The sequence below is a fragment of the Castor canadensis genome, chromosome 14, assembly GCF_047511655.1.
Source record: "Castor canadensis chromosome 14, mCasCan1.hap1v2, whole genome shotgun sequence".
Taxonomy (NCBI): Eukaryota; Metazoa; Chordata; class Mammalia; order Rodentia; family Castoridae; genus Castor; species Castor canadensis.
In genome coordinates this window covers 87,337,814-87,351,990 of record NC_133399.1, presented here as the reverse complement: position 1 = coordinate 87,351,990, position 14,177 = coordinate 87,337,814, and the positions used below count along the sequence as shown (strand labels likewise).

The 14,177-nt window shown below is 33.0% G+C and overlaps 1 protein-coding gene across 13 annotated transcripts in view; it reads right to left on the bottom strand.

Annotated features, from left to right (window-relative positions):
- Glra3 (glycine receptor alpha 3) overlaps nucleotides 1-14,177 on the bottom strand; it is a 381,512-nt gene that overhangs the window by 10,292 nt on the left and 357,043 nt on the right. For 11 of the 13 annotated variants that reach the window (XM_074054955.1, XM_074054949.1, XM_074054951.1 and 8 more), the window contains 2 exons: nucleotides 12,793-12,936; nucleotides 10,665-10,709 (listed from right to left, as the gene is read on the bottom strand). In XM_074054955.1, the coding sequence (XP_073911056.1) occupies nucleotides 10,665-10,709; nucleotides 12,793-12,936 (189 nt within the window). The remainder of the gene's footprint in view (nucleotides 1-10,664; nucleotides 10,710-12,792; nucleotides 12,937-14,177) is intronic. The other 2 variants (XM_074054950.1, XM_020155214.2) reach the window with 1 other exon arrangement.

Genomic DNA, 14,177 nt, shown 5'->3' with positions numbered 1-14,177 from the left:
AACTAGTTCTGAGAAGAATCAGATACCTATCTATGGTGGGTTTGAGGTAGCAAACGATCTGCAGAAAATGACTGGGAATCTGCCTTCCCACTGGAACATAGATAGCACAGGTGATCAGGGAGATAAAATTGAGGAGCAAGTGGCTTGACAATCAATTAATTTCCTTATTCTATATTAACCATCCTCACAAAACTGAATCCTTTTGGAGGAAAGAATCAGCAAGGAAAGCAAGCAGCAACTTGACCTGTGCTCAAGGTGAAAACCGAAGCCCAGCTGGGACTTGATAGAACATTACATTTAATCTTGATGCCATGCTTCCTTTACCATAGGCAAGTGACACTATAAATGATTTTATCCTGTACCCAGTCCCATAAAAATATGTGAACCACAAATGAAAGACATGTGCAATTTTTAAATTTATGCCAATTAATTTTAACAAGAAACGGGTGAAATTAATTTTGCTTTTTAAAATTTAATATAGTTAATACAGTTTTTAGTATTAAAAATTACTCCAGCAATTGTTCAAAATAAAATCGAATTTTGCTTTCTTTACCTAATACCAGATCCTTGAAACCCGGTGTGTGTTTTATATTCACTATACATATCAATTCAGACTCTACATTTCTACTGCTCAGTAATCACATGTGGCTTGTACCTACCAAATTGGACAAGCAATTATACTACAAAGAATGTTGGTTATTTGGCTCATTTGGCAGATCTCTGGGCAATCCATGCTTTCTAGAATCTTTAGATCAATTGATTTAGGAGCTAATAATATATTTTTGGGTGTTGCAGCATAAAAAGCAATATTTGGTATAAAGGCTAAATCTAATTTGTTGCAGTGTTCTCATTCAGAAATTACTGGCAGAGGTGATATAAATTATCCTTTGTTTTGAGGGTGATGCTAAACTTATGCTGAGAATGGAAACTGGTTCTCTCACTACTATAAAGTAGAACCTCTTCAGAAAAGTAGATCTGTAAACTGTAATAGTAAACCTGGAATGGTCATATTATAATCAGAAATGAGCCTGTCCAAACTCTGGTAGACAAACTGTGGTTAGAGGAGTCCCTTTGGCACGTGGCCTTTTTTTGTTTGATTATTTTGAGAAAGCATGAGGGCATGTAGATTCAGGAGTGCGTTTAGTTTTCAATGGCCATGCTGGGTTTCCCTGATGGGAAAAAAATCTGACTATTCAGAAGAAAAATCATGGCCAGAGGTAAATCTATTAGCTCACCTCAGGTAGCTACTAAGATACTAAAAGAACCAGTGAAAATGGACAGGATTTCTGTGAATGATTTCCTGGTACATTTATCACCAGCTGGGAGGTCAGAAATCTGTTCCAGTTTCAGCAGCTGCCTCCCCTAAGGAACTCTGTTAGGCCAATGATAAGAAACATAAGATTTTGGAGGTTAGAGTGAAAAGTATATAATACTGCCAGAAAGCAGGAATGCAATATGAGGAGCAAAAGAGAAGATGACGGCTCAGGGAAGGAGGCAAAGTGACTAGCTACGAAAGTAATGTCATGGTCATAAAAATTACGGATAGGAAAAAAAGGGAGTATTGGTGATATTCCTTTGGCTAAATGTATTATTGGAAAGGATGTGGTATATAATTGCAGGATCTTACTATTTCTGGCTTGAATCTAATCTTTGCCAAGGTATTTTTAAATCTAGTTTTAATTGGATGTGCTAGAAAAGAAGCCTCAAGAATTGCCTAAATCTTCAGCTGTAGTAAATATTAAGCAGTACAAGATTCCAGGAAGATCATGGAAACTCTCCACTCTGGTTAATGAAATGGTGGAAGAGGAGTGTTAGTCTTCATCTGTTCTATCTAGAATAGTCTTTCTGGCCTATCATAAAACTGGATGGATCTTGTAGGCTGGCTGCTGACTATTTGTGCTCAATAAGGAATTCCTGGTTGCGGACGGCAACTCACATCTGCAATCTCAGGTACTCAGAAGGCTGAGGTCAGAAGGATCATGGTCTGAGGCCAACCCTGGGACCCTACCTGAAAAAAATACACAACTAAAGCAAAAAAGGCTGGGGATATGGCTCAAGTGATATTGTGCCTGTCTAGATAGGGAAGGCCCTGAGTTAAACAAGCAAACAACAACAAAAATGACATGAATTCCCCTAAGAGAAAACTATTCAAGAGTTTCAACAGGATAAAGGAGGCAGGTATGATTTGATAAATTCGACTGATATATTTAAAGCTTTCTTTTAATCACAATCTAAAAAGAAAATCAAATATAGTATATCTTCATGTGGGAAAGACACAGTTAAAATCCCTTCTTCCCTCAGGGAACCTGAATTCTCTATCATGTTGTCACAACCTAATATGAAGCACTTTGTTCCAGATTACTGCCAAACATAAATTGATTATTGGTAAATGATAGTTCCAAGGAGATAGGGAGAATTTAGAAACATTAGAGGCTCATGTGACTAGGCAAGAGTAGCCAATTAATTCTGGGGAGAGTCAGGGTCCAGCCTTATCAGTCTACTTCCTGGGAATAAATAGTCTGAAGCCACAGAGACAATTCACAAACATTAAAGGACATACATCTATGTCTTCAGGACCACAGTCTGAGAAAAAACAACAGGTAACACTATTGAAATGGTGTGTCATTTTAGACTTCTATTGACCTCACTGAATAAAATCACTAGAAGATGGGTTGAATTTGAAAAGGAAACAAGGACAAATTGTGAGATTTGAGGCACACACTAGCCCACGTTGTCTTTCTGGAATCTGCTTCTAAAATACATGCAGACCGGAGTTTTTGGAAGAAAAAACAAATCCTCCATAGTGGTATTCTAAGGTGGCTGTTAGGACACTAGCCTCTCACACTCTGATGATTTGAATAGGTATAATCTGTCCTCTGAGCTCTCTACCATGACATGGGTAATGTACAAATGGCATTTTAATCTAGGTTCCACAATAAAATGAAAATGGTATATTTAGGAATACCCAAGAGGGAGTGACTTTTGGGTGAAGTGTATCATATCAGTGTAAAAGTGATTAATGGTGGCATAATGATGAAATCGCCTATTGAGCTATCCAGTGTGTTCTAAACCCCATGACTCTCTCCCCACTGAGGCAACACAGGCTGCCTAGCTTGCCAGTGGGAAGCCGTATGGAAGGTCAGGACCTCAGTCATGCCTGGAAAATTCATTCAGTAGAATCAATACTCCTGGTTAAAGAAAGCAAAAGTCTATATAACAGGCTGACTTAGGAACAATATATGTGGCATGATTGCAAGAATTGATTCTTGGGCTCAGAGAAATATCTGGATACTCAATGATTTGTAGGCCCTAACCTTGTGTTCAGACAAATGAGCCTTTGCTAAATGGATAGTTGACAACAGCCTAGGTTGGGAGATGAAATTCCTCATAGAAATTCTAAGGGAGAGTTCAATTGGGTCATGTAATACCTACCAAGTTGCTGTCTCAGAGAGCAAATAAAGTGTCAAGGCAGATGCCCTTGATTGGCCATGGATGTAGCCATAGTGGTATCGAGGCTGTGTAACAATGCACAAAACTGGGACATATTCTTCTGTCATCCACTAAAGTCATTTATTTAGTGAGAGTCTGTCTGAATATCAACAAGACAAAACCTGTCTAAAAATTGTTTTGGGGTTGAGTCTCCTGAAGACAAGTGCTAATGCATCACTGGCAGATGGAATATTTAGGGTCTTCACTCAAGGCTCCTGGAGGACTCAATGGATTTTGGTAGAAATTGATGGCCCATTTTGGTTTTGTTTATCTTGTAACAAAAGCCACAGCTGAAAATACTATAATGGGTTTGGAATAAGACATTTAAAAAAATCAATTCAGCCCCTTCCTGTTGATCTAATTGGATAAATGAACACATTCTAACATGGTAGGACATAAAATTGCTCAAGGGTACAATGTAGAAAGGACCTATCATAACACATTCACCCACAAAGCAGTGGCTTATACAGATATTGGAATAGTCAATTAATAGATTTATTATTAAACACGGGATGACGAAGACACGGAGGACTGACTGGGTCCCTGGCTGAGTGTGTAGAGCATGTGGGTAAGGGTGAGAGTAAGGAGGAATGCCTCGGAAGAGTTTCTGGTCTCTGATGGTGACATGCAGGGCTTCGAGTGCAATGTGACATGATTCTCTTCTACGTCACAGATTTTTCTTTTGTGTTACCTTATATAATGGTTCTGGGTCCACAATTTCACGCACAGGTTCTAACCAAAGGGGCCATCACTACTTATAACCCTGTATTTATTTCTTTCAACTTAAAAGTCATTCAGACCTTGTGCTGGTAAAGGACAAAATGTCCTGTGTACTTAAATAGCTGTGAGGCCTCCCAATTAAATGAAGACAACATAGCTGCTGTCTTTTCTGCATTTTGTCTTTCCAAAAAGCTAAGTAAATGACATGTGAAATTAAAGCTAATTTCTGGCTCATAAGTATGATTGCCTTATCAAGCCTATAACCAGAGCTATGCTGCTGTACTGAACAAAGCTACTTCACATTTGGATATTGGTTTTAATAGAATGTGATATATTTGAACAATTAAATTTAGTCATCTTCATAAAAGCTTACAATACTTGTAAAATAACTATCATTCTGACTGTTTGGGACAATGGTGGTCTGGGTCAAGTCAGAGTTTCTCACAATGTGTCCATATCCAATACCTGTCATAGAATCCCTGGAAAGGATTAATGAAATCCAATTTTTTTATCTCATTTGCAGAAATTCTTACACATTAACATTCAGGTTGTCATAGGAATCTGCATCTCCAGCAAGATTGCTGGCAATTATAACATTCAGTGAAACTTGAGAAACAAAGGTTTCTAAGAGCACAGTGTTGCCATTACAGTCATGTTAAGCAGCTTTTGTTTCTAAATCTTGTTTCCATAATTATAGGTAAGGATATGTTTAAGGTTATCAACATAATCTGTATCTTTATCCTCTTTATAACTCTATTCAGACCTAGCCATCTCTCAGAATACAGATCTCAGAAGATTATAAGTTTTATAATTTGATTTAGTGCATTATTGTTTACAAATGCATTTGGTTATGATTTTACTGACAAATACATTACTGCTGATAAATTTCTCTGGAACACAAAAGGAGGATCAAGTGATTTATTTTTTTTTTTTGGTACTGGGGTTTGAACTCAGGGCCTCACAGGAAGAGCTCTGGCACTTGAGCAGCTCCCCTATCCCTTGATTCTTCTTTTAATGACTGACTTGTGATTGTTTTTGAAAAACTGCCCCTTACTAAGAATGAGTGAAGATTTTTCTAGCAGCTTATTACAATTATTATTAGATTGCTAAATTAGAATATGAAGTAAATTATTTCATTACTAACCTAATTCTCAGTTTTGAATTAGCCCAGTCATAAATTTTTTTAATGTGTGCTTAGATTTGCAGCAATATTCTTTATTTTGACTAGTCCTCAAATATTTCTTTGAGATAATTCAATTTTCTGGAGATGTCTTCAGCTTAAATTCTAATAAACTGAATGTCTCCTCTAAAAACTCAAGAAGTTAAAAAATTATCTAAAACTTTTTACTCAATGACACTATTTATGTTTGATAGTCATAACTCAAAATACCAATAATAATAAAAATTATATATAATGAACTAAAAAGGGCTAAAGAATATGACTGATTAAAAAATTAAAATTAAAGACATAACTTAATTTACCTCAGGTGTACCCTCTTTTTATGCCCCAAGCAAGTTAGACTGATAGACAATGAAAATGTAAAAAGACATTTGGTTCTTATATAATTCTTTTTTACAGGAAGATTTTTTTAATTTTTAAATTAGGAACTGAGAAAAAAAGCTTCAGTAATTTTGCATTAATACTACATTGTGAAACTTTCTTTTTGTTTTACAGAATTATGTCAAAGACTGATTCATACAAATATACATTATAACCAGAAATGTTAGATAGAAATAGAAGGATAAAGTCATTCATAGAGATGAGTTGTTTTGTCTCTGTCATCAAAATGATGTATTAACATACATGTGAGATAAGAACAACTTTCCTATTGTTCTTAGTCTTTGAAAATGACCACTCCTTCAAAAAATAATAAATAAATAAAAAGGAAAACAAAAAGCAAAAAACAAACTTACTTGTGTATGAAAGAGGTAACTTACTTGTGTATGAAAGAGGTAAAGGCATGAAAATTGCTATTGAGTGGAAAAAAACCAGTAAGTATCTAAGATAAGATAAAGTTTTGATAATGTTAATATATACAGCATTAAATATGTCATTTTTCATCTTAATGTCTCTCCCTTAGTAGGGATCTATGGTGGCATTCTTCATATAATTAAAATAGCAAGTACATTTCTCCATAGGTCTTCTTGTTTAAATAACTTTCTGTAACTTTATGACCAAGTGGGAAAGTAATAGAGGAAGGAAACTGAGTTATTAATTTCCATTTGCATAATTTCAAAGTGCATGATTTAAAAAAAATTATTAGTAAGTATAACAATAGCCATTTTTGGTTTAAAATTATCATTATTTAGAAAAGTCTAAGTTCAGATGAAAGATACAAATGAATTTAAAATTTTTTCAAAATAGTCTAAAATAAAATACTCAGTTTCATATATCTATACACATTTCAATGCCATTGAAAAAGGAAGGTTTAACAGAATGCAATTATAGATGAGATTAAAGATAAAAGCGAGAGCACACAAGGGAGGGGTGAGGATAGGTAAGACACCTAAAAAACTAGCTAACATTTGTTGCCCTTAACGCAGAGAAACTAAAGCAGATACCTTAAAAGTAACTGAGGCCAATAGGAAAAGGGGACCAGGAACTAGAAAAAAGGTTAGATCAAAAAGAATTAACCTAGAAGGTAACACACACGCACAGGAAATCAATGTGAGTCAATACCCTGTATAGCTATCCTTATCTCAACCAGCAAAAACCCTTGTTCCTTCCTATTATTGCTTATACTCTCTCTACAACAAAATTAGAAATAAGGGCAAAATAGTTTCTGCTGGGTATTGAGGGGGTGGGGGGGAGAGGGAGGGGGCGGAGTGGGTGGCAAGGGAGGGGGTGGGGGCAGGGGGGAGAAATGACCCAAGCTTTGTATGCACATATGAATAATAAAATTAAAAAAAAACAAACAATTTTATAGTGCAAGTCAATTTTAATATAAAATTCTTTGAAATCTAGCTCCAGGGGAATTTTGCATCTACTATAGGTGATATCTGAATTAGCCAAAGTGTTAAAGTTTATGCTGCAGATATTGAACTTAGATTCATAAATTGTTTGGAGATTAATAAGCAGTAAAAGTAAGTTTTTAAAGATGAGTATTTTAGATGAAATATTGTGAAATATTTTAAAAGATAGGTGAAGAATCAATAGAATATTTTAACATTGATATATTTATTTTTAGCACAATATGTTGGATTCTTTCAACAATAACTCATAATTATGGAGGACTATAAATGTTATAACAGATGGCAGATGTAAAACAGTGGCTTTTTTATTTTGGCTACCTTTTTTTTTTTGCTATTATTTTTGTTTTTTATGTAGCAGGATCTCTCTATTATAGCTCAGGCTGGCTCCAAACTCACAGTCCTCTTGTCTCTCCCTTCCTAGTACTAGAGTTACAGGTGTGCACCACCAAGCCTGGCTATTTTGATTAGTATTGAGATTGAAATCACCATAATGTATTTGAATTTAGATTAAAGACTGTATTATTCTATTGCATTTTTTGAACAGATATTTCAGAGGCTATGTAGCTCAAAGGGATAGCTCTGTTAATATAAACTCTAAATAGTTGTTTTCAAGAAATAATTAAAATCTTACAATCTTTATTTTACTTCAGAAGATAAAATTTCAACCCCTGATATGAGTCATTTGTGTAGAATTTTGTTTGAGTTTGAACTATTGAAAACTACTTTTCTTCAGGCATGTATTGTGATTTGTAGGAAATATTTTATTTGTTAAAGTAATATCTTAACTTTAGAATATGGCATAAACTAACCTAGAAAGGATTTATTATTAAATAATTTTAGTGTATATAGATGCCATACATATTGTTTTCAACTATGAAGCTTCATTCCTTCAGTCAATATAGTGAATATGTATATTTTGTACTTGTCCTAAGACTTCAGAGCTGACAAAATGTACAGGATTGAAAAATCAATTATTTATTGTCCTTAAAAGTTACCTTGAGTTATTTTTAAAGCAAGACAGCATCTAAATTCACAATGAAGTAATCACAAGCTTCTGTATAGATTGTCAAAATACAATTCAATGATACTATTTTAAAAAGATAGCCATTGTGCCTAGCAAAACATAAAGTTGATCATTCTTAAACCTAGAACTAATAGATTACTAATTTCTACTTCATTTTCATGTATAAGTAATAATTAATAAATAATAATAAATAAGAAGACAGGAATACAGAAGTACCGTACAAATAAGTTTTCTTTCAGCAAATCATTGCAGCATTATATTGTAATGTGAAAGAAGCTCCATGAAATGCATTAAAGCAATTCCATTTCATCCATATCTCTCAATAAATAACATATGTTGAGAAATGTTTTAATGTCTTATAAATATCCAGGAATAAGTAATAATATCATACGTGAGAGTAGTAACTCTGACCAAAATACTTTCATATCATGCATACACCCAGACATACACAGCACTGGAGATAGCATCCATGGCATGGCAGAATGCGTAATCAGCAGAGCAGGCTATGACAGTGTGGGGTGGGGAAATTTGGATGCAAGTGCAAACTCATATTCTTTTATGATAGACAAAGGATACTCTGATATCATAATGGAAAAAAGGAAGGTATTGAAGATTGTATGTAATAATTAAGCTAATGCTGAGCAAAGTTAAAAAGAAAAGTTTCCTAGGAATACCATTTGCATTAATGTAAGCTGTCTCCTTGTAACAAACATTCCATAATGAGGCAATTTTACTTACATTACTTATTCTGTCAAATTTAAATGTTGAGGAAATTTCTCATAAATTAGTATTATGAAGATAAAGAGCACACTGACAACATTTATACTCAGTTTGATTATGTGGATTTAAAGATTTAGATTGCTCAGATTATTTCTAAGCAAAATACATAGTTTAAAATAATGATGAATTTGGTTAGTCCAGAAGGTTGTTAATTTGAGGAAAATATTTCCCAAAACTTAAAATAATCATCCCCAGATTTGCCCAATGCTTAGACCACTTAAAAAATAAATCAAACTCACATACTTTCTAATGAATCTGTTTGCATTACCATAATGCTTCTTTTTTAAAAAAATAATTCATTAACTATCCATGAGATAAGTCTGACTGTTCATCAATGTTCTTTGTAAAGCCATAATTATAAACACATCTCTTTCATTCTATAGTTTCTGTAACATTGACTGTCTAGATACTGGAGATATAATTATGTTGGTCTTTCAAAGAGACAGGTTTTTTAATATACATATATAGGCTGTACTATGTAGTATAACATGTACATGTATGTATGTGTATATGTATGAACATATGTTGCAAACACTACATATGATTATGCAAATTTCATGCAATTAAAAATTTACAGTTAAGATAACAAAGAAAAAGCATGTGCAATTATTTTTCAGGGAAAAAAAATAAAGAGGGGGCTTAAATTTTGGGAGATAGTATGCACTTTTAGCAGTAAAGGAACATAGTTAAGTGACTATCTTATGAGAACTTAGCAAGTCTTTTAAAATTGGTGTTGGATCTAGATAACACACTATGAAGTGGTATAGCTGCAATGTTCATTTAACATTATGTCACTTATAGTGATCTTGACTGGGGTGTACAGTAGAATCATCTTAGGACCTATTTTTAAAAATATTTTATGTGTTATAAATACATTTACCCCAGAAGTTTTGGTTTAGTGAACTAAGCTATTTCTATATGATTTTCCAGACAAATCCTTGGCTTTAGTAGATAAATTTAATTACTATATGCTATATTATGAGTCCTTAGAAAAACCTCCTATGCACCAATACTCTCTACTTCAGATTTCTTTTCTAAAAATTTAGGCTTTATACTAGGGTGTGTATCTTTGTGATCTGTTTTTTATTTGAAAATTTCAAAAGATGCCACTATCAAAACCAAACTGTTCTTTTGCTATAAATAATCTCAGCTAAAGAATGGATTCTAAAGGTACATATACTGCACAAAGCATTTTATGATCTTACTCTGAGGTTGCTTGTACAGCTGCTTTTAGAATTGCTTGTACAAATAAATTCCCATTTATTTTCAAGCTAATTTGTTAAAGTATAGTTGTTTCTTCTTTGGAGATTATTTTATCTATGCTCTTTCTCTTTAATTGCTTTAAATGATATCTTTCGTCATTATATGTACATATTTATATATTTCTCTTTACTGTCTATATATTTATCTTATAATATATATTTGACATCATTCTGACCAAATGTTTTTAGTAAAGGGAAGGGTAAAAATTAAATAATCTTTTACTGAGTGGGGGAAGATAAGGAGAGGTCTTAGAAAAAGAGAGTTTTTGTATTAACAGGAAAGAGATGGTATTTGCTTGGATATGCATATGAAAGGGGCCCTGTTTCCCCACCAAACACTGCCTCAGTGCAGAATAAGCTGTTGCTTTTTACTAATGATCACATTCCCCTATTTAGAGTTAAGAAAGTCAATTTACCGTGTCTGAGAAACGGTAAAACTTCTCCAATGCAAAAGCTTCTGTCTGTGGGAAGGTAAGGTGAACCAAGAGGGGTTGAGAAACCAAAAAATCAAGTCATATATAATTAAATATAACTGCAAAATTGATTTTAATCACATTCACCATTTTAACATACATATGTATCAATTAATAGTGGTTCACATATGAAAGGCATCTACCCCATGCATGAGTCAAACTTAAAAATAACTTGCTTTTTTTCTGCATCAATTATAGGAAAAAATTATATACATTAGCTTCTTGAATATTTCAAGTTGTGATTAGAAAATAATATGATAAATCCAAGATTACCAATCACTGAAAAAATTAATTGTTTCATCTTTCTGTGACCTACAGTAAGGGGCATCATATATTTTCGTCTTAGTCTTACATGTGGCAAAACTGAAAAAGGAAATTTTTTTTTTTAAAGGAGGAAACAGCATTGACCTTTAAATTTGTGGTCTGTTACTTTATCCAGTGGATACTGTGACTGGTGGATGTAAAACATTTATGATCTCTCAGATTTTCCCCACTGGACACCCTATGTCTAATACTTCTCATTTCTAGCATTTGTAAGAACATGGTTGATGTATTCTAAAATGAAGAAGGAGGAGGAAGAAAGTAATGAAATGGAAGATAAAAATGTAAAATCAAACCATAATGACAGGGAAAAATGAGTGTTGCTTTAGTTGTAATAAATTGTCTTTGAGTCACTAGTAGGGGAAAGAGAGGCAAGCACTTCATCCCTGTGATCACATCTTTCTTGTTTCGGTGTTTCAGTCAATGTCAAGAATCAGTAGAGAAAGAGGCATCAAATAGGTAGGAGAGAGGGGGAGAACAGAGAGAGAGAGAGAGAGAGAGAGAATGAGGAAAGGTAGAGAAAGAAAAAGAAGTTAATCTCATCACAATATATTTTAATATATAAATGATATGCTTTTTTCCATGCAAATTTAATCAAATGTGAACTCCAGCATTTTTTCTGTCCAGTGTATCTAAAACACATTTTCCTAAAGCTGCTGTTCTTTCCATGCAGCAGTTTGACGGTATTCATTGGAGAAGTGATAATTTTTTGGAAGGCCAATTAGAAATTACTAAATTATTGCTTTAAAATATATTTAATGCTAAATAGACTCAAACACTGAGAGATCAAAGATTAATGCTTTTAAAAAGACTTGAAATATATAAGTAGTCAAACTTTTAGAATTCCTTAAAAATTCACACTACATAAACCAGACCACTATTTTAAGATTTATGTTTTAACTTAAATACTCTAGTATATTAGAGTATATATAACTTTATATAATTATATATAACTTTGTCATATTGCTTTGAAAGACTATTTTCTTTTAAGATATCAGTTGGTACATTCACATTAGAAGAAGCAAACTCACAGATCTGCTTTCAAGAGAAGCTCTCTGTTATGAAATAGGAGACCGATTGTTCAAAACCATGTGATTACAGAAGAAGATGCCATTACAAGTCTGAATAGAAGGGAACAACCTTGTTTTGGTCATCCAAATTCAGATAGGAGATTACTTATACAACTTCCATGGTTTTATAATGATGTTCTAAATAAATTTTCTTGTGGGTTAATTTTTATTAGATGATAGCAAGATAACAATAGCACTTTATTGTATTTTCCATGGAGTTTTAGAACAAGTATGTTAAGAACATGAAAACATGCATGGGCAAGAACCAACATTTTTTATATACTTATTATCACGGTATTAGTAAATAGATAACATTTTATAGAAACAAAGAAATTAGCTCGGAAAAAAGGAACTTTAATAATAATTACATTTGTGACACATCAAGTAAAACTATTACGAACACTCTAATTTGCAAATAATGGATGACATATGTCATTAATTGAAGCAAAAGAATGTTTTTTTCTACACGTATATTAAAGAAGTTGATAAATCCCTCATATTACCATATATGCTATTTTAAGCATAGCTAGGTATCACCATTTTCTCTGTGAATCTTTGAACTGGATGAAAACAAATATTGTATCATTTAGTCCTCAGTCCCAATATCCTTCCTGTAAACACAACAAATTCATTCTCCATCAAAAATTGACATACCATGTCCAATATCTTTCATCATTTACCTTGTTCTTTCTCTTTCGTCGAAATCGCAGAAGTTCTTTGTGCTGTCTTGATACAAAATTGACAGCTGCATACTCCAGAAGTGCTGAAAACACAAAAAGGAGGCATACGGCCATCCAAATGTCAATAGCTTTGACATATGAAACCTAGCCAAGAGAGAAAGAAAGAGTGAGCAAATTGACTTATATTGTTAATTCCTTTAGAAAAAACTAAAATTTTCTGATTCTGAATATCAGTTTAAGAGAATAAAGAGAACATTTTTCCCTAAGAATTTTTCTGATATTAATTTTTACAAATGTTATGGATTAGGCACACTTGCAAAACTTGCATTTTTTTTGATATCTTTCCCAATTAGGCATTAATCCAAACATAAGATGAAAGGAATTATATCATCTCTTGATGATATACTTTTACCTTGAGAACAGTATAATGCTTGTAGCATGACAAAACATTGAAGTATAAATTACGCTGGTGACTTTTTAGTTTTATATTTTCATTGTTTTTTACTTTGAAATATTTGTATTTTATAATTTTATTTATTAATTCTATCGAGGAAATTTTATTTCAGTGCATTTAAAATGAGTAATAGATGGTTATTTGCTACCTATTTTGAATATTTTTACAGACAGGGTTATAACAATAGTAAAAAAGAATTCCCAAGTTCCTCAGTTGTTAATATCTGACTGCATTTTTCATAATATATGTGTGTATATGTGATAGATATTATCTATATGTGTCCCCTACTGAACTACTTTAGTGTAATTTGCAGACATGGTACTATATATTCAACAAAATTAAGAATTTAACATGGATAGCATTCTATTATTTAAACCTAACACCTCATGCCCATTTTACAAATTGTCCTAATAATCTCAATCTTTATTTAAAAAGTACTTTTTATCTTTCAGTCTGATTTTTATCTAGAGTCATAGATTTTATCCAGGGTCATGTGTTCCAGTTTGATGTCATGTCTCTTTAGTCTTCACTGTAGGTCATTTGCTCAGTCTTTCCTTGTTTTTTACTGACATTGGTATTTTTGATGAGTAAGGGTCAATTATTTTGTAGAGTATATTTCACTTGAGATTTTCCCTACCAATGATGCCCTGTGTACCACGTCAAGAGACAGAAAATATTGATCAATTGGTTAAGGTAATACCTCCTAGGTTTCTGCATATTTACTAATCTTCCCACATGTGAGATGTTTTGAAACCATGTAAATTTTGGACTGTGAGTATAGACTAGATCAGTGATAGAGCATATGGCTAGCATGCAGTAATCCCTGGGTTCAATACCCAGGAGTAGCTCTATCTGTTGCTTACACAAGATTTACTATTCATTGATTTGCACATAAGATTCAGCATTCATTGATGATTTCTGTCTCACTCAA